The sequence below is a fragment of the Brassica napus genome, unplaced genomic scaffold (assembly GCF_020379485.1).
Source record: "Brassica napus cultivar Da-Ae unplaced genomic scaffold, Da-Ae ScsIHWf_1110;HRSCAF=1577, whole genome shotgun sequence".
Classification (NCBI taxonomy): domain Eukaryota; kingdom Viridiplantae; phylum Streptophyta; class Magnoliopsida; order Brassicales; family Brassicaceae; genus Brassica; species Brassica napus.
Window position 1 is genome coordinate 68,544 of NW_026014535.1, and position 21,008 is coordinate 89,551.

General features: G+C 35.2%; 3 protein-coding genes across 3 annotated transcripts; 2 read left to right on the forward strand and 1 right to left on the reverse strand.

The window, feature by feature from the left end:
• The first annotated feature begins 319 nt into the window (after window positions 1–319).
• LOC125595993 lies at window positions 320–2,802 on the forward strand. Its single transcript, XM_048771355.1, has 6 exons — window positions 320–514; window positions 592–678; window positions 752–785; window positions 854–2,372; window positions 2,448–2,544; window positions 2,635–2,802. Exons 1-6 carry the CDS (start codon window positions 420–422, stop codon window positions 2,666–2,668), a joined length of 1,866 nt encoding a protein of 621 aa, XP_048627312.1. The 5' UTR covers window positions 320–419; the 3' UTR covers window positions 2,669–2,802.
• Window positions 2,803–3,059: 257 nt separating this feature from the next.
• Window positions 3,060–4,827, forward strand: LOC106391374 (protein C2-DOMAIN ABA-RELATED 1). Its single transcript, XM_013831996.3, has 3 exons — window positions 3,060–3,276; window positions 4,098–4,193; window positions 4,264–4,827. Exons 1-3 carry the CDS (start codon window positions 3,166–3,168, stop codon window positions 4,561–4,563), a joined length of 507 nt encoding a protein of 168 aa, XP_013687450.2. The 5' UTR covers window positions 3,060–3,165; the 3' UTR covers window positions 4,564–4,827.
• A 7,523-nt stretch (window positions 4,828–12,350) lies between these two features.
• On the reverse strand, window positions 12,351–18,219 carry LOC111199759 (glutamate receptor 2.8). The gene is given in 6 exon segments (XM_022690087.2): window positions 12,351–13,090; window positions 14,344–14,750; window positions 14,926–15,238; window positions 15,398–16,101; window positions 16,104–16,706; window positions 17,789–18,219. Coding segments are annotated over 6 exon segments (2,877 nt in total). The 5' UTR covers window positions 18,069–18,219; the 3' UTR covers window positions 12,351–12,520.
• Between the last annotated feature and the right edge of the window lie 2,789 nt (window positions 18,220–21,008).

Below are 21,008 nucleotides of genomic sequence, written 5' to 3' on the forward strand. Positions count from 1 at the left end.
TGAATTTTATATATTTTTCAAAAAATTTACTAGATATTTTTTTTATTTGTCAACATGATGTTTATTTTAAATTTATAACTTGTTTTTTAAATTTTTTTTTTTAACATTTAGTTAAATACAGCAATTCAATAAATAAGTTTGGTCTCCATCTGTTCTGCATAAGCTAGGTGATCTGAGTTTATTTTGGTTGTTCATTCAGGATTGTAAATCCAACCTACCTGGATAGAACCGAAAAAGTACGAAAAACAGAACCGAAAAAATATCTAAACCGTACCAAAAAGAAATTAAGGATTGTAAATCCAACCTACCTGGACAGAACCGAACCGAACCATGTGTTCAGAGCTGCCCGTTCTTTCAACTTCAAAGTTCAGACTCTTCACCAGATAAACATTTAACTGATAAACCCTAATCCTAAGAAGATGGCGATGGATGGCTCAGATTTCTTTCAGGATGATTGCGATTCGATAGCTGCAGCGATGAAAGACCAAGAGGAGCGGATTCAACTCAAGAGAAGGTTTATATGATTCTCGAATGATTATTAGATCTTGAACCAATCTCCCTATTGATTAGTTCTGTTTTTATAAAATATAGGTGGCTGTTGGGTCTTGATACGCCTAAACCTGAGTTTCTCGAATCTGAGGATCACACTCCAGAAAAGACTGAGTTTCTCGAATCCGAGTGAGTTAGCTGCTGAATTTTTTAATGTCTTAGATTATACAACTATGATGAGCTTTTTTTTGTGTTTTGACAGATGCCTCCCTGAATCTTTGCTCAGGGAAGATGATGTAAAGTCTTGCTCTCTCTCTCTTGATATTTTTCATTGAGATGCCTTTTGACGAATCTTGTTTTTCAGTTATTCTACGAGACAGCAAAGTCGCGTGTAGAAGAAGCATTTGGGTTTCGCAAGAGCCAAGAGGCTCAACGAAAGGAGTCCATGTTGTGCTCTAAAGACGTTGTTAGAAGGCTTAGCATGTATCTTGATTCTTTAACGAATGAAGGTCTCTCTCTCGTTGTAAAGATCATCACTGGAGGCTCTACTTCGTTTGACAAGACTCGGCCCAAAATGAAACAGATTATCAGAGAATCTATCCGCACAGATTTGAGAGAGAGAGACGTTGTTGAGCAGTTGCATCAAGCTCTTGGTGATTCTGAAAACTTCCGGAATGATTCAGCAAAACCCATGTTCCCGTCTCATCGTGATGCTGCGTTGAAGGTACTTGATGAGCTAGATAAGTTGTCGACCCAGACTCTACTTGCAATGAAAAGGAAACTTGAAGGTTCAGTTACGACGATACCTCGGTTGAAACCAAGTAAAACGGGTGAAAAGAAGATGGATCTGATAGACCAAGTGAAGCAAGCTAGCGAGAAGATGCTCTCAGAACTTTCTTCAGGGGATAAACTGCAGGAGCCATTGGCTAAGGCAATGTCATTAGTAGATTTATCACTTAAGTTAAGTCCTGGCTACAACAAAACTAAAGCTCCCACAGATTTTTTCCATTTCTCACCAGAAACAAAGAAGCTGCAGAAGGAGATAGTGAAGGCAGTTTGGTCACTCCGTACGGCCAGGATTGATGCTGCGTTTGAAAGAGTGGGTCTTATCTTGGACCCAGAAGCCCAAATATCGAAAAACAGCTTAAGATCAGCGGTCGAGAGAATGCTGATTGAATATCTGTTTGAGTGCTGTGATATGGATGTCATCCCAAAGTCTTTGACAAACGCTCTTTCATTGGTCAACAAGAGTACGCGGACTGTAGACCATAGAGTATTTCCAGGGGAAGCAGTTGAGGAAGAGACCGAGTGTATATTAAATGTGAGTGCTCAAGTGAAGCAAATAGTTTGGCAATGTATACCAGATTATGAGCTTGATCAGGACTTTGGCGATGCTTATATGGAGGAGCTAGAAGACAGTGATGATGATTACAGTCAAGACGATCCGGATCAAGACGAAGTTGGTGCAGAATGCTCAGTTTTGAATTCGACTGTTTCTTCAGACCAAACAAACCAGCATCATATCAGCTCTTCTCTCGTTATAAGGGACCTGACAGAGAGTATTACAAGAGATCATCCTATGTCTATCTTTGCCACTCCCACGTCCAGTGATTTTAAACCTGTCAGAGATAACCAGATTAGCCCTCGTTCATTGTATTCTGTTGAAAACATAAAGAGTGATGATCATGGTGCGCAGAATCCAATCAGAAGAAAGAACAAGTACCTCGCAGTTCAAGAAATTTGTGACGACGCAAGCTTGGTTGCGTATAACCTAATAGGACGTTTACTAGAGAAATTTGCAGACCAGAAAGGCCTAGACTTAAAAGTGGATCAACGTTCATATCTTAGAGGAGGAGAATCCAGGCTTCAAGAAGATGTAGAAGGTGAGGGTAAAAGCAAACACATTTTCTCCCCGTACATGTTCATTCTATTTGTTTTAATGTCTGTATATATTTCAGTGAGTGAAGAAAAGCAAGCTTTACAGTTTCAAGGGAAGTTAGATGAGTCCATCACACTTTCTGCTGTCCAAGAGATAATACCCTCCCTTGATAAGAGGTATACACATTATTTCCATTTGTTTTTCATTTTTGTAATGATAGTTTCATCTTGCCTGGTAAGCGCGCTGAGTATCTCTGTTTTCAACAGTGTCTTATTGAAATTGAAAGAGTTGTTGGAGTAGCCGCAGTGGAACGCAGAAAGAAAGAATGGAAGTATATTAATGGATTTTAGAAATATGTATCATATTTGTATTGACAAAAACTAAACATTCTTACAATTTTGATTAGATCAAATCATTAAAATATATTTTGCATATCTTTAGTTACTATTTCCAAAAAATATTTATCCAAAAATATTTGCAAAATTTAATAGAATATCTCACTCCGTGATCCAGTAATCTATTGATTCTTTTCATGTATTTTGAAATGACGACCACAAGGGAAACAAAGTTAATAGTATATATATTCTCCGTATGTAAAAAGACAGAGGTTGCCAGAGGTAGAATAATAAAAATATTTTTTCTTAGGTCAATGATAAATAACAAAATAACTTATTGTAAACCAAATGAGACCTTCTCTCCTCTGACGCATCTCTATATAAAATACTAAAACCTACCACAGCTTTCCAAATTGTTAAATCAGTCGAGAGTCCAAGAAAGAAGAAGAAACCAAATTTGCAATGGAGAATCTGTTGGGCCTTCTAAGAATTCATGTAAAGAGGGGAGTGAATCTCGCCATTAGAGATATCTCAAGCAGTGATCCTTACGTCGTCGTTCACTCTGGAAAGCAGGTAAAGGAAAATATCTTGGTCTCTTAGTTTCAGTTTTTGCATGTTTGGCTAAATATGTTGTTGTGTTTCAAAAAAAAAAAGACTAAATCTATTGATGCATCTGCTCGAGTCTGGTGTGTTTGTTAAATGTTGGTTGGTAATCAATAAAAAATAATATGATCTGTATAGTGATAACTCTATTGGGTCTTTTGATGAGGTTTACTTATTCTTGATGGTATAGATCTCCAACATAATTTCACGAAGAACTGAGATTTAAGGTGTTAATGGGATTTGAAGGCAGACTTAGAGGCTGTACATGTCATAGTTATGCATTAACTAATGTGAAGTCTTTGGTCTTGATTTCTAGTATATGTTTGAAGAGTGGTTATGGTGTCTTTATGTCTTAAACTAATATAAATGAGTGGTTAGACTTTTGCATATCTTTCTTCTCTGCTAGGGTAGTGGTTGAGAAGACGTGATATTTTTTCCTCTGCAAAAAGAAGACTTATGATTATGTTCTTATTTGTGGGTCCTTGTACAACTAATCTATTGAATTTATGTAACTGGCATATTGGTACTTTTTTACTCCAAGCCACCAACTTTCTTCCTTCTGTCAACAAAAATACTCCATTTCCACCACAAAATAATTGAAATGATGACTTGCGATATTTATTCTGTACATATTCATAATAAGAATCAAAAACTATCAAATGCTTTTTTGTAAGAAAAAATAAGAAAAGCATACTAGAATTCTTGATTCTTTTACTTAACTGAATTGTATCCTAATCTTGTAGTTTGTGATGTTTTTTTTTTTTTTTTATAATTTTGTTTATTTGATACAGAAGCTGAAGACCCACGTGATCAAACACAGTGTAAACCCCGAATGGAACGACGACTTGACTCTTTCTGTGACTGATCCAAATCTACCCATTAAACTCGTAAGTGATCCTTACGTTTTCGTTTAGCTAGTTTCACCCGAGAAATGAAGCATTCTTTGTCATGACGCAGACAGTTTATGACAAGGACTTGTTCTCGGCGGATGATAAGATGGGAGAAGCAGAGTTCAGCATTGCTACATATCTTGAAGCCGTTAAATACCGCCCTAAGGTCGAAGGAGGACTTCCCAATGGAACTATTATAATGAAGATACAGCCGACCAGACAGAACTGTTTGTCTGAAGAGAGCCATATTGTGTGGAACCAAGGGAAGCTTGTTCAGAACATGTTCCTTAGGCTCCAGCACGTGGAATGTGGAGAGGTAGAGATACAGCTTGAGTGGATCGATGTCCCCGGTTCAAAGGGTATTTAAGTCACCAATTTATTGATCCGATCCTTCGTCACTTGTGCATACATGGTTTAGAACTTAGACCTGCGGTGGGGTTTCCAACTGGTCAGAGAAAGAATCTCGAACTGGTTATGTAATAATCTCGTCTTCTTTTTTTTTATTTGAGTCCCAAAAAAGTGCATGTCCATGAGGAATAACTAAGTGTAGCATTTGGTTTCAAAGACAGTTGTTTCTCATATAGCTTAAACATGATCACATTAAATTCAAAGGCTACTCTTGTTAGAGCAATATTCCAAGCAATATCAATGAAAATACAGAAGTTTTAGCTACACAAGCACATATTTGTGAGGTTGCACCCACAGAAAGTACTAGCTTTTAATAAGATTGCCAACCTCCCAAATAGCCACTGTTCATTGAGGGAAGATCTATCCTAAAATTATCTTGTCTCGGAAGTCAATGATACATACTACATAAAACCCTCCAAATGAAGCTGTGGTTGTGGATGAAATGGATATGGCCGGTCCGCCGGAGTAGCAGTGTGATCACGGGTTTGCGTTATTCGAGCTATGGGAGTCTGCTCCTGAAACAGAGTCCTTGCAATGCATGCAGACATGACCGCTTCTGCTCAGAGTTTCTTACAAGAAAAGCCACTCAACCCAACTCAAAAGGTCAAAGAACGAGATGCAATGGACTACAGTTGGTGGTGGCCGTGAACATATCAGCTAGTGATCTATAGCGAGCTAATCCTTCACTGACTCGTCCTTTTCTCTCTTTTCCTTATGTTGTCTCTTTAAAACTAGCTTAAGTGTGTGCTTAATAAAAAAATTCTCCTGTAAAATACTCTTACACACTGAATGACACAATGTAATAGTTACTTTGCATTTTAATTGAATGCCGAAAAACATGCAACAATGTGTAAGCCCACCTAATTTACCCCTTATAGTTTATCAGAATCTAGTTGGAAACTGATCACAAACGTATTGTTCTCAATAATCTTGGATTCCTCATACCTAAAATCAAAGAAAACAATCACTATCATGTTTTCGTTCGATGATTGTATGTAAACATTGCGCCCAAGCATACACGGTGGTATACGCAGAAGGCTCAAACAGAGGAGCCGTAAATTTTTCTGATTGCATTGTTAAAAATTTCTATTCATTGTAACAAAACCTTTCTCTAGAGAGCTCCAGAGTGTTTTCTTCTTCGGAGGCGAGCTCAGCTTCAGTGTAGCGGCGTGTGTCGGTCCTCCAAGCGTAGGCCCGTGGAGACAAGAGGCGTTGTTGTTCGGTGGGGTCGTCTATAGCCTCCCCGTTACAGCTCTGACGGTTTCCTTCTCTCTGTTTCTTTTCTACACGGCACCGGTTCTCAGCTCCCGGAGAAGCAGTCTTGATTGTTTCAATGGTGCTCTGCTCATGGTTCTGTTTGGTGTGAAAGCAGAGGCTTAACAGAGGTGAAGAGGTAAAACTTTCTTATTTCATAAACTCTCTTGCATTGTTCTTTGTTTACAATTGCTTATATAGAGAATTCTACTAGGGTTTAAGATGTCTCTGCCAGCTCATCACATAGAGCTTGGAATTTATTAGCCGTTGCAATCACATGAGCTGTCTGTGAGCTTGAGTTTGCTTTTACGGACGCCGCCTACAGGTCTTTAACGTTGGGAGCTTTAATGTCTTCTTTGTCTTGTTTGCAGGTACGGCTTGACTTCGTAAAGATATCGGCGACCTGAAACTTGTTTGAGATGTTCCTGACTTTGACAGCTTTCAGAGCCACACGTTCACGGATGTAGTGGTGGTCTCTGGTGAAGTGTTTAGTCTTGGAGTGGAACGAAGGATTCACTGCAAGCATCACGGTGGAGAGATTGTCGCAGAGCATCAGAGGCGTAGTAGAAAGAGGGATTCCGAGGTCCTTAAGCACGAGACACAGCCAGGTAACCTCCGATCTTGTCTCTGATAGAGAATGATATTCTGCTTCTGTAGAGCTCTTAGAGATAGTAGATTGCTTCTTAGATGACCACGATACAATATTAGATCCTAAATAAGTAGAGAATCCTTCAGTTGATCTGCTGGTAGAGGGACAGCCTCTCCAGTCACTGTCGCTGAAGGCTGTGACACTGAAATCAGTATGTCGTGAGAAAGACACACCCATCGTGACAGTCCCTTTAACGTACCTTACGATCCTTTTAAGGTGGTTAAGTCAGTGACCGAAGGGGAGTGCATCTTCTAACATACATAATTCATTGCGAATTGTATGTCATGTGTGGTCAAGGTTAAGTATTGTAACTTACCAGCTAGACTGCGAAAATAGGTGGGATTTGAGAATAGTTCATCTTTTGGAGTTCCTCGATTTAGATCATGAGGTAGATGTGTGGGCATAGGACTGCGGTCTGCCATTTGGGCCACTGCTAGTAGGTCTTCGGCATATTTTTGCTGAGACATGAACAACCTATTTGAATTCCCAAAAAGTAGCTTAGCTGACCCAGATCTTTCATTTTGAACTGAGTGTTGAGAGCATCGTGTAGGTTTTGAAGTAGCTTTTTAGTTGTTCCCTGTTACTAACATGTCATCCACATAAAGCAAGAGAATAATGATGTTCTCGTCTTTGATGCAGATGAACATGGAAGGATCAGAGAAGCTGCAAGTGAAGCCAAACTCCAAGAGAAACGTGCTGAATTTGTCAAACCAAGCTCGGAGAGCCTGTTTCAGACCATAGATGGCTTTGCGAAGAAGGCACACGTGATCAGGATGATCCTTGGCCACAAAGCCTGCAGGCTGCCTCATGTAAACGGTCTCACTCAAGTCACCATGGAGGAACACGTGCTGAACATCGAACTGGTGGATTTCCCATTGCATCACCGTAGCTGTATGAAGAACCAGTCGTATGGTTGCAGTGCGTACCACCAGACTATAGGTATCAAGGTAATCAATCCCCTCAGATTGTTCATAGCCTTTTGCAACAAGTCTAGATCTCCTCTTCTTTAGAGTTCCATCTGCATTTAATTGAGTTCGAAACACCCATCTACAGCCGAGCACATGCATTTCTTCTTTGTAAGGAACAAGAATAAACTATAACGTTCTAATACTCTAGAAAGGAAAGAAAATACAAAAAAATAAAGCTGATGGTCTTTGTCTTCAATGAACTAGCCGTTAGGCTGATTTGTAGCCATTTGGAAGGTCTGATCTTGTATCTTGATATCTTGGTTTTGTATCCACGAAATAGGAGTCTATGATTGTTGAATAAACTCACATTTATCTTGGTATCTTCTGGTTGGAAGGGAAAGAGCCGTTGATCCTTAATTCCTCCAAGAAAGAATGATTTCGAAAAAGGCAAGTTACCCGAAATAAAGATTCTCTTGTTCTAATACTTGCTGGTGTATGGTAAAATGATGTAAGGCTCTTCTGGATCGTTGGATGTGTCCTCTGGATGTCTTGGATCGCGTGGAAGCTTCCTTGGTTGAGTATTCTTGGTTTGGAGATTGTTGGCTGAATTGATTTCCCAATCTTTCCATAACTCTCTCCTTATAACCGGTTTAAGAAAATTGTTATATCTTCAACTTCACTGGGCTTTTCCTCATGATTCTTGGCTTGTTGGATCCACAAAACATCCCTCTTGAAGTCCATAATTGAGTTTGGCTTGGGCCGCTTCATGATTGGGCTTAAATCCACTTCTAAGAGCTGATACTAGCAACTGGACGGTCTGGGAAACCTCCAGTTTTAAAATCCATAACTTCTTTCTCCGTGAAGCTTTTCTTGTAATTCCAAGCCTCAGTGATGAATTGTTGAGTTTACCTTCCGTGAAAATTGGTTTAATGCCAATATTTCTTCTGGTTGTTGAGATGCACTCTTTGGAATGAACCTCTGTGGCTGGTAGCTCTATTGAGGCAGTTGTTGCAGTTGTTGTTTGTCTGGCTGAGCTTCGGTTCAGGTATGGTTTCTGTGCCCACAACATTTCCTCCCCCTTGAAAAGGTTTCGACCTCAAAACTGGATAACCTGCACCAAGACAGATCAAGTCAGCTTTCATTCTCTTTGGGAGTCTAAGGGGGTGTATTCAACTGAAGATTTTAGGTGATTTGTATTAAAATAACAAATTCAATGTTATTCAAACATGAATGTTAAAAACTCATTTAAATCCACTGTTATTGAACTTAACATTTCGTAAAGTACTCTAAAATCCACTGTTTTTATAAATATTTTAAGTTGTGGAGTTTTAAAGTTTTCAGGTGATTTTAGGGTGTTTAGGTGGAGTTTCTTAGTTAAAAAAAAATTAAAACCCAAATCTCATGGTTTTAAGTTATATTCTAGAGTGGTTTAACATAAATCACCTAAATCTCTGCAACTTATTAAAATCATCTAAAACTCTATTAAAAGTCAAATCACCTCAAATATTATATTGAATACACCCCCGTCTTACTGTGGTAAGATTTTGGTTTAGTGATGCATGGTGCATCTGGTTGTTCTTCTTTGAACAGGTAGGATATGATAACCCCTCCGGTCCGGTCTGGTTTGATCTTGGTCTTGGACAGATCTCCTCTAAAATCTTCAGCTTTGGTTCCTGTCATAAACTCAACATCTTTGGCTAGAGACAAGTGTGTTATGGCAGTCATGGAATAATCAGAATATAAATCAGTTCGATGTATTTCAATTTCAACAGATGGAAAAATTTCTTGCTTCTTTTCTAAGTGTGATCGAAGACAAGAATTATGATCTAGACATCCTAGTCTTTCTTCAAACTCTTCAGGGCATAATAAACCAGTATGCACAACTTCCAATTCATTGATTATCAAACAAGGAATAGTCGCACTTACCTGATTTGGACGCTTGATTGGTGCATCTAATGGCACAGCCTGTCTGTTTGATGACTGGTCTGGGGGTTCTTCCTGAATTAAGATGCTGCTGGTTCTAATGCCATCTTTTCCAGAGAGTGTTTAAGCCAAGAATGCTCCTTTGGTGGTGCCTTGTCATCTGTCTTTAAGACCACCTTATTTTGCTTCATAGGTTTGTTGCTAAATGATGTACATGTTTCATACATTTTGGGACTAGACAAGCATATCATGGCAGTCCTGGAAGAGTCAAAACAAGAGAACACTAATTTATTTAAATTATTTTGTACCTTCTCATGTGCTTGAACCGAAACATCTCCTAGTTTCAATAGATCGCTAGTGACTGGTTTAAGTCCTTATTGCGGGTCTGGTTCACTGATGATTTCTTCTTGTTTTAACCTTGAACCCACGTTCTCCTGGTCCTTATGTATACCTGCATAATCATCCTTTGGGCAAGAAAAGTGCATTATACCAGAAGTAAGAAATTTACATATTAAGTGAGATATAACTTCGATAGTTGAGTCAAGGTATAATACGGTAATCGATACGCAATGATACTAAATGCGGTCTAGCGGAACGCGCCGATGATATGGATTGAGCGAAGGTAGATAGGAGATAGTTGATTTGTGTGATTTTGTGTGACTCCGCTTGTAATCGGATCATTATTCATGTTCTCAAATTGTTTAATATAATTAAAATTATAAAAAATCACATAACTTTTTTTTTGATCAATTTAATAAAAAAGGGTGCAACACGAGGACTTCCTGGGATCCGGTGCATTAGTGCTGGTATGATCGCACCCAAAAATTCACATAACTAAATTTTACATTTAAGGATTCAATCATGAAACTTCCATATTAAAGATTTGGTTTTTATTTTGACATGAATAAAAAGAGAAATGAATACGATAAAAATAGGTTGAAAGTTTAAATATGGTTAGCTGCAAAGAGAGGATAATAAAACAGCAAAGATTTTGTGGTAAATCTTAAATATATGTAGTATACAGGAGAAATAAACACTATACATTAATAAATTTCTTCGGTCTCGAAATCATTTCTAAAATTTTCAAAATTAAGTTTGATGATCTCATGACTGAGTTAACCAGAAAAAGACAAAGTTTTAGGAAAAACTACATCTTGTACTAACTAATGTCAACCCTAATAAGAAATATTTTCAATTATATTACGTTAGCAATATCATCATTTAAATATATATTTTTTTTATTTTACATTCACAGCAATGTATCCCATTGAATTTTAGAAAAGAGGTCTACCGCATGCACATATTTTACTCTCTTTTTTTTTTTGAAAAAGCAACCTACTGGTGATGATATTAACAATTTTATAAATGCGAAAAAATTTAACAAGACAAAAGAGCCAGAGTTGTATAAGGTAGTAAGTGACAGTATGATGTATCACTTATTAGCATGGAAGTGTTCTAAATTTTTTCCGAAGAATCATGATATTCAGTTTTCTTAATTTAACTACTTATCGAGATTTTAGTTTATTTGAGTAAAGTTAAGATTTTTTATTAAAGTAATTAGATATAGGGAAAATTGCCAAAAGAGAACAAAAAAACAAGGTTGTTGTCCCCTTGGTATAAAACCAACATGAAGTTGTCTCAATAGTATAATATTTTTCATAATCCCAAAACTAACCCTATATTTAATCTAATTAAACACAATTTATAAATTAATTTGAATTTTTTAAAAAAAGTTAATGGAAAAAAGGAAAAAAAAACATTTGAAAGGCAATCGAAAACAAAAAAAGAAAAAAAATATAGATATGCATCATAGAGAACAAGAGTTTATGAGAAGAATCAAAAGAAAAACTATGGAAAACTCATAGATTGATGAAGAAGAGAAGGGAGAATCATTTTTTAAAAAAAATTTCAAGTAAAATCGATCATAACACGTTTTAGGAAGTTAGAATATTTTTAGGAGATGTTTAGAATATTTCCTTAACTGAAATTTCATTAATTTTCGCAAAAAATCAGGTATTCTTATCCGTAGAAGACGACTTCTAAAAGTTTAGAAGAATGATAAAAATTCTGAATACACTTTCTACTTTGATTAGACGTAAGAGTACATTGTAGAAAACACATTCCCTGAAATTTAGAATACTTTATAAAAGTAGAATATGCATTCGGAAGGAAATTGGATACCTTTACGATTAATAGAATGCACATTCCTCTTTTTTAGAAATTTAGTAAATAGTAAAATGGGCGTTCTAAAAGAAGTAGATGAACGTGTTTATTTTAGAAATTATTTTCTACTATACCATTTTTCGTAGAAGACGCATTCTATTTTTAGTAGAACGTATTTTAAAAATCTTATTTACCAAGTTTTTGAACAAAAGAAAATTACCAGCTTGTGTATATGGATGTTTTATTAATTGTTTATATTTTTAATAATTTTTTTGATTAAAAAAATTATTTATTTCATTAGCTTTCAGAAATACAAAGGGTAAAAAAGAAAAAAAATGGACAAAATTGGTTTTATACCAAAGGGACAACAACCTTGTTTTTTTGTTCTCTTTTAGCAATTTTCCCTTAGATATATATGGTTATTGATTCGAAAAGATCGGTATTTATGTTTTAGAATATTATTGGCATGCATGAAATTCCGGAAATCTAGTTGATTAGAAAATTTAGTTGATTGGAAATTTTGTTTTGCTTTTAATTTAGTGGTTTATATTCATAATACAGATAAGTGCACACAAATATATACAAACAATTAGGAAAATTTTAATGTTAGATTATAATAATTTTGAATTATGGAAATCGTTTGTCACCTGTAAAACTTTGAAGCTTGTATTATGATTGATCGTTTTCAAAATAAAAGAATGATTGGAATTGGAACGGATGAATGGTAATGGAAACAGCATTAGCATATCAATGTATTGTTTTTAGGCGGAAGTTTGCAGATTCTAATAAAAGTTGAAGCATTGGTGTTTATGGAAAAACATTATCAAAACACAGCAGAATTGATACATATACTAAAAAAATGAAATATATTTGTAAAATAATGTAGTGGTCGTATCTAAACAGTGGACCTTGAGCGACGGCCCAATTAGCTTTGTAGATCCGATTGGTTCAAATTGTTGGGTGAGTTTGTTTTCTAACCTTTAAATAAAAGGAAAATCATATTTTTTCTAACTCTCTAGCTATCGTTCAGATCCAGATTCAATATCAGATTCTCCATGTTTATTATGTTCCGCTTGCGTGGTGAGACGTTCTTCACTCATGAAAAAAGAGGCTCGTCTTAGCTCAAACTCCCTGTTTAATGACATACTTCGTGGCCATGGTCTCATCTGCAAAGTTGAAGGGCTCGGAGTACACTGAGTAACAGGTGAACTCACATTATGAACGGCACTGTTCTTGAAAGTATGAGACTTTGTGTCTTTCGCATCAAAGGTTCTGAGCAAAGACGTTAGCTTTCTCCACAAGGAACCTTCGGTATTATCGCAGAGCGTGTGCCTATGTTCGTACAAGAAGTGGCCTACAAAGATGAGAAATGCCAGGAATGAAGCAATGCCTGCTATTAGAAATAGACCCCAGAAGCTACTGAGGCTGAGACGGTTAGATGAAAGAGCAGTCTTTGGATCAGGACATTCACTAGCGAGGCTGAGACGGTTGAACCATTTGTTCTCGATGCCTGCCATTTCTTCACCTTGTGTCAAATTCAAAATAGCCCTTGATACATCTCCTGTCATAGGCGAGTTCTTTGGGAATGCCTACCACATTTATCACGGAAACAAAATAAGCGAGAGCAAAGAAAATACATACTGTTTTTTTGTTAAGAAAAGAAAAAGAAAATACATACTTACTCTTTGGTATTTTTAAAAGACCCTTTTTAAAACTAAGGTAAAACCCTTAAAAACTTTTTTTAAAGAAAAGAAAAAAGGAAATACATATATCGGGAAAATTGCTAAAAGAGAACAAAAAAACAAGGTTGTTGTCCCTTTGGTATAAAACCAATTTTGTCCATTTTTTTTCTTTTTTACCCTTTGTATTTCTGAAAGCTAATGAAATAAATAATTTTTTTAATCAAAAAAATTATTAAAAATATAAACAATTAATAAAACATCCATATACACAAGCTGGTAATTTTCTTTTGTTCAAAAACTTGGTAAATAAGATTTTTAAAATACGTTCTACTAAAAATAGAATGCGTCTTCTACGAAAAATGGTATAGTAGAAAATAATTTCTAAAATAAACACGTTCATCTACTTCTTTTAGAACGCCCATTTTACTATTTACTAAATTTCTAAAAAAGAGGAATGTGCATTCTATTAATCGTAAAGGTATCCAATTTCCTTCCGAATGCATATTCTACTTTTATAAAGTATTCTAAATTTCAGGGAATGTGTTTTCTACAATGTACTCTTACGTCTAATCAAAGTAGAAAGTGTATTCAGAATTTTTATCATTCTTCTAAACTTTTAGAAGTCGTCTTCTACGGATAAGAATACCTGATTTTTTGCGAAAATTAATGAAATTTCAGTTAAGGAAATATTCTAAACATCTCCTAAAAATATTCTAACTTCCTAAAACGTGTTATGATCGATTTTACTTGAAATTTTTTTTAAAAAAATGATTCTCCCTTCTCTTCTTCATCAATCTATGAGTTTTCCATAGTTTTTCTTTTGATTCTTCTCATAAACTCTTGTTCTCTATGATGCATATCTATATTTTTTTTCTTTTTTTGTTTTCGATTGCCTTTCAAATGTTTTTTTTTCCTTTTTTTCCATTAACTTTTTTTAAAAAAATTCAAATTAATTTATAAATTGTGTTTAATTAGATTAAATATAGGGTTAGTTTTGGGATTATGAAAAATATTATACTATTGAGACAACTTCATGTTGGTTTTATACCAAGGGGACAACAACCTTGTTTTTTTGTTCTCTTTTGGCAATTTTCCCTATATACTTTTCAGTATTTGAAAAATCCTTTTTAAAAGTAAAGTGAAGAATATAAGGAACTTACAAACCCAAAACCAGCAGTCTTAAAGGACGGTTCAACTATTGCATATTTGGAGCAGTACTTAGAAAGGATAGCCTTAAGGTAGGCCACTTCGTCGAAAGCTGCTGCTATACCACCTTTCGATGTCCCATTGGACAAAAGCTCGTCGCATTTTTCAGCAGAACCAAAAGACTTGAGCTGTGATTCCTTGAATCCTAGACCTTTTAGAGTATCTTTAACAAAAGCCCCATGTTGGAAACCTACAGACTCCCCATTTCTGATTAGATCTTCCACACTTGTCGCTCTTGGTTCTAAACGTTGTACCGTTAGGAAAGAGGTGAGATTCGCTGTGTAGCTCTGAGTGAGCACAAGCACCACAAAACACCAGACGATCACCACAAACCTTGCTAAATTGCTCACCACCTTCTCGCCTATAGACACACAAACAATTTCTCTACCTTATAATATTGTTTAAATTATAAAATAATAATAATAATAACAATAAAATTGTTTTTAATATTATTGTTTCTTACTATAATATATGTTATTAAGCCAATAAACTTAACATTTATCACTATCGTATTCTTGATTGTTGTAAGAACTTACGGTGAGCAAAGACCATAGTGGAGAAAGAGAACCAGAAACTGGTGCCAATCTGGTGGTGAGGCGGTCCACGAAAGTCGGAGTTGACTCTATGTTCGAACAGCCACACAATAAAACCGATGAGGACGAAAAAGCAACCGGTGGTGATCCATAGGTCTAAGCTCCATGGTTTCAGGAAAACCCATGTGTTCTTGTTTTCGTTGTCCCTGAGCGGCACCAACATAGATACTCCAGACTCTGTGTAAGGTAAGGTGAAATCAACATACATTGACCTATTTGCTGTTATGGTTATATCTCCAACAACTGCATCCAACGTCTGCGTCATTTATTAATTAACAATATGTTAACAAAAAACACACGTTAAAGAAAAAAATTATCTAATCTACTATATATTATGGACTTGTTACGAATGGTGATTGTATAATTTTGTTATAAATTGGGAATATGGGAAGAAAAAAAAAAGAAAAGAACTAACCCCGTCATAGACTTGGTGGACCAAATAATTGTAGTTATCTTCTGGAGACTCGATACGGTAGTAACGAGGAATGACTGAATATGGCAACTTCTTAAGAGCAGCTTCAAAGATGTCTATGGCGTAACCCTTTGCGGTTGTTACGTTAGTGATCGGATTTGTCGTGACCTCCACAAAATTGAAGAAGCCTTGCTTTACGGGAACGCCTACTTTAATTTTCTTACCGTCCGTTGGAACCTCCCAACCTTTTGGAACACCATACGAACTCCCGGGCCATACCACCGGCCCCAACCTTTCGTTTGAAAACAACGTAGTTTTCTTTGAATTTGTATTCATAAGTCCATCTCTTGGTGTCCATGTTCCGATTATCCTCTCTTCGTTTCCAACAACATTGATGATATCAAAAGTTGATGCCACGAGCTGCCTGTTAACGAGACTAAACTCTCCTGCTAGACCCTTGAATTCTACACGGGAGAGAGCCTCCAGAAGACTTGGACCGTAGAGAGAGACCCCTAAGGTCCCAAGATCTGTCGTGTTATTTGACAAAGCGCTAAAGTTATCATACCTCATGTTATTTGTGTTGGTTTTCTCCACGGCTGTGGCCAATGCAGTGATCGAATCATACGCCCATAATGCGAAAACATTCAGCTCTACATCATCCCTCGTCGATGGGTTGTCCTTCTGGTACTTTCTTTTCCATCTCAAACGAAATCTTCAAGCTCTTTTGATTTACGGACATGATTCCTCACACCTAGCACGCCTTGCATAGTCTCTAAGCTACGACCATCATGTGTCATCATATTCGTCATTCCATTTGATAGTAACCAGACATACTCTTTCTCCAACATCCCGATCTTCCTAGCTTTCTGCAAAACCCGGAACCCGAGTCTTGAGGCCATGTGGATAACGAATACCCTTGTCTGTCTTGTCTTAAGCTTATAAAGCTCCTTTAGAATCTGATCATCGCTAGCCTCCGTAGAGATCACACTTCTGTGGACTTCCACGTCTTGCAAAGCATCTGACAATGAATGCATAATTCCTTTACCTAACTCGTTGTCCACATAAATGGCCACGACGCTTCTCCACCCAAAGGAGTTAACAACGGCCGCAATGGCTTCCACCTGGCACGAGTCGTCGAGAGTGGCACGGTAAAAGTAAGGGCTCTTGATGGACGTTAAAAGAGGGCTTGTTGCTGAGAATGTGATGATCGGTACTTGAGATTTGTTGGCCATTCTTATCATAAATTCAGCTTGCATAGAGCTTCTTGGTCCTATGATGGCGCTCACTTGCTCATTCTTGATCAGGTCCAAGGCTGCAAACAAAAAGATTGAATGAGCTCGAGAAAATATAAAACAAACCTTTGTTCTACAGAATTTATTATTAGAATATTATGTGTGTCCTAAACATATTAGACGAAATAAATTTTGATTTTGTTTTTCATAAAACAATTTGGGCAGGAGAATATTTGGAATGATTTCTTTTTTGGTATACAAAAAAAAAACAAATTGATCATATAAAAATAAAATGACTAGTTACTACTCATATATATTGTCCAAAATACAATATCTTAATTAATGTTTAATTTCGGAAATTAATCATCTATGCAAGTACTTTAATTAACTAACTACAATATAATTCTTATCATCTATTTAAAAATGTTGATTACGAATCAATTAAATTAGTTTGCTTACTTTTAATATATATTTAAAATTTTAATTATTTATTTCACATCATATGGTACATAACATTAATAAAAAGTTAGTAAATGTTGAATAATTTTCGATGTTCATTACATATAACTTCTTTAAGATAAGAAAAAAACCGCCCTATATCTTTATGATATTGATAAATAATGACAATGAAATAACATTGATTAATATACGAGAAAGCATTTGTGGTAATGTTATCATGCATATGATTTTACATCAGTGATCTAATATATTAGAAAACCAGTGAATTTTAGGAAAAGAATGAGAAATGATTTTGACGATATATTAACATGAATTTTCAACCATACAATTCGGCTTCTCGCCAAGACTTTCTAGAAAAGAAAGAGACATGAGATTTTGTCTATCCAGAGAATTCTCTTAGAATAGACCACATTAAGAGAACTTAGAATTTTAATAGTAAAATTTGAAAGAGCAATCGTCACCAATACTTTAAACAAAGACCACAAAAGAAGACTTCCAAACAACTTGGAATTCTAATAATCATCGGAAAGATTGTTCAGATTCATTGAAAATAGTAACCAGCTGAATCATGTCTGCATGTTACCTTAACTTCTTAATTAGTAAGTATGTTTTATTCAGTTAAATCTAATAACATACTACGTATAGGAAATCAGGCAACAGCCATACATGTAGAACAGAAGTAAGAGAGAGAAAAGAAACGAACCTGCAGCTGAAGCCTGGACAACATCTTCCATGGAATCTCTGGCATGAAGCGCAAGTCTTGTACGGTAATTAGGATGATCTCCATAGAAATCGGACAACGACATATTAATAGAAGTGAGACAGATCTTGGAAAATGTTGTTTTGAGATCAAGAACTACTCCTACTTTAATTTCACTTGTCGGGCTTTGTCCTAAACCAACTTCCATCAACACAAAACACGAAAGGAACAAGACAAAGTGACTCAAAAAGGTGTTACGAGTTTTTTTAGTAGTCTTCATCATCGAAAGATTGGGGATACGGACACCTAATGTGATTCTTTTAACTTCCCATTTATGTTATGTTATGTTACATATATAATATATGTATAGAGAGAGAGAGAGAGAGAGAGAGAGAGAGAGAGAGAGAGAGAGAGAGAGAGAGAGAGAGAGAGAGAGAGAGAGAGAGAGAGAGAGAGAGAGAGAGAGAGAGAGAGAGAGAGAGAGAGAGAGAGAGAGAGGAATGAATCGGTTTGAAAGAGTCTTAAGATCTATGAAGACTTTGAAATGATATTACCAAAATTGGTACTTAAAAGAAGAAGTCTAGGAATGAAAAAAAAAACATTAGTGTTGACTAAAAAGTAATAAAAAACAATTGTTTGAAAGAGTCGGATGAGATTTGAAATACAGCGCAGATGAAATTTCTTGGCAAAGCAAAGCTACAAATTTTCGAACTTATCTTATATAGAAAAACAATTAAACAGAAAATAAGTAGCCACCTCAAGTGAGATACGGGGTTCTAAAATACCAGCATTGATTTTGGTTTCTTAGAATTTTCATTGTCATAAATTTTATGTAATAATTCGAATAGTTAGATTCTAATATCAGTTGGTGGATTAGGCGATTAGCATACAAAAATTTAAGGTAACTGAAGTCAGTGTCCCTCAATCAGTCTATCTATTTATTCAAAAAATCAGTATATTGTTCTCTTATTTTGATTTAGAAAAATTTTTAAATAATGAAAAGTGCGGAAATCAAACATTCTATAGAACAACTTTTTTGTCTTCGTAGAAAGAAATCAATCAAAAAAATATTCTCATCTATACTATTAAAAAAAGAAAGAATCTTAAAAAATTTACTTAAACAGGTTATTGCACCCTTTCATTTTTAGTCCAATCTATTATATATAATCAAATATTATAACAAACCTTTACTATATAGCAACCAAATAATATTCTCTAACATTTATAAATATATGTAACCTCTCCTTTAATCTCAATTTTTTTTGACCCACTTATCTTATCTACGTATAAAAATGCTTAATGGTTACCAAACGTACCCACCTATAGTATCTACAACTTATAACATCTACCATTAATGATGTACCAATATCAACACTATTAAAAGCAAATTATAGCAGACATTGTGGACAATGTTAAAGGTTTTGTATTATGTTCTTAGATTATTGTTGGGATTGCAATATTAAATTAGAAAAAATGTGCCAAGTAAATCTTAAATCTCATCAACCTAACAATAACTCTTATAAAATACACACATTGTATGAGAGTGAGAGAGTAAGCTTTAGAATTCGGGTCTCAGACCAAGTATGGAATGATTCTTTTTGGTTTCCAGACATTAGACCAACTAGGTATTTGAATATTTTCAGTTCGGATTCAGATCGGTTCTTTTCATGTCTGGATCAGTTCGCATCAATAATTTAAATAATTATAATTTTTGAGTATATGACGGGTCATGTTAGTTTGGATATTTAGGATACAAAAATACTCTAAATACCCGAAAACAAAAAAATATTTGAAACACGAAATTTTTTGAAAGCTCAAACAAATACCCAAAAATAGTCAAATATCTTAAACGACTCAATTTTTTTACCCGAAATATAAACTAAAGAATTGAAAAATACCCAAAATTTTATTCGAATACCCAAAATATATAAGTAAAATTTTGATAGCTTTACTCTTTTAACTTAAAAATATCCATAATACCGAAAACATATTTTAAATACCCAGATACAAAAAAAAATTGGGTACTTTAGGTAGCCGATCGGTTCTCAGATAGGACTCATAAATCGAAACCCGCAGGTCGAAAAATATACCCAATATGTACTTTGTCTTGGACGTGGACACAAATTGAATATGTATTTCCGTGTCAGTTTTGGTTTGATTTTTTAGGTTCAGATAAAATGCTTAGTTCTGATAGAAAGTTACGTAAAAGTGTACATACAAAATCTCAAATAAACTTATTAAGTTTAAATAAATTTTCTTCATCGATATATACAACTTTGTAATATAATAATGTACAACACCCAAAATACTAATTCATATCAAAGTGTGTTTTTATTTATAATCCAACAAATCCGCGCTTCAAAAGCGCGGATCAAAATCTAGTGAGTCCTTAATAAACAAACTTCACACACACACACACATATATATATCAGGAAATATAATGAAAAACAGATTCTACGTCATCTTATTAAAATGAAAATAGGTTTAAAACGTATAGATATAGAAATAGTATTTGATCTCTTGTGTGTCATCATCAAGTGAGAAACAAAAAAGTAATACATCATCACATTTTTAATATTTAATATTTTCTATATTTTTTTCTATTATTGCACCTAGGCCTGGGCATTCGGGATCCCAATCGGGTTTCGGTTTTATCCATTCGGGTTTCGGTTTTTCGGGTTTATCAAAATCAGCCCCATTCGGATTATATGAAAGTTCGGTTCGGGACCGGTTCGGGTTCTATCGGGTTCGGGTCGGGGTTAGTAAATCTTCAAAGAACCGGCACAACCCAATATACTTTCGGGTTCGGGTCCCAATCGGTTTTTCGGTTTAAAAGTACCTGATTTTTACCTATTTTAGAACTAAAACATGAGTAAAATCGGTTCTTCAATTTTAAAATATCTGATTTGTACCTATTTTGTAACCAAAAGTTAAGTAAAATCGATTCAAAAATAAGGAACATCAACCTTGATCATTCAAAATCAAACGAAAAGTAAACATATTTACTGATAAAAAGAAAACCAAATAAATAAAAGCATAAAACGAAAACCAAGTTCTCATGAAATGAGAAACATTGTTTAACGAAAACAAAATCTAAATCTAAATACTTAAAGATTCAACGGCCAACTTCAACCATCAACCTTCATGCAATAGAACCACCAACATTCATGTAATAGAACCACCAACCTTCATGTAATAGATAAGTATTTTAGATGTTCAATAT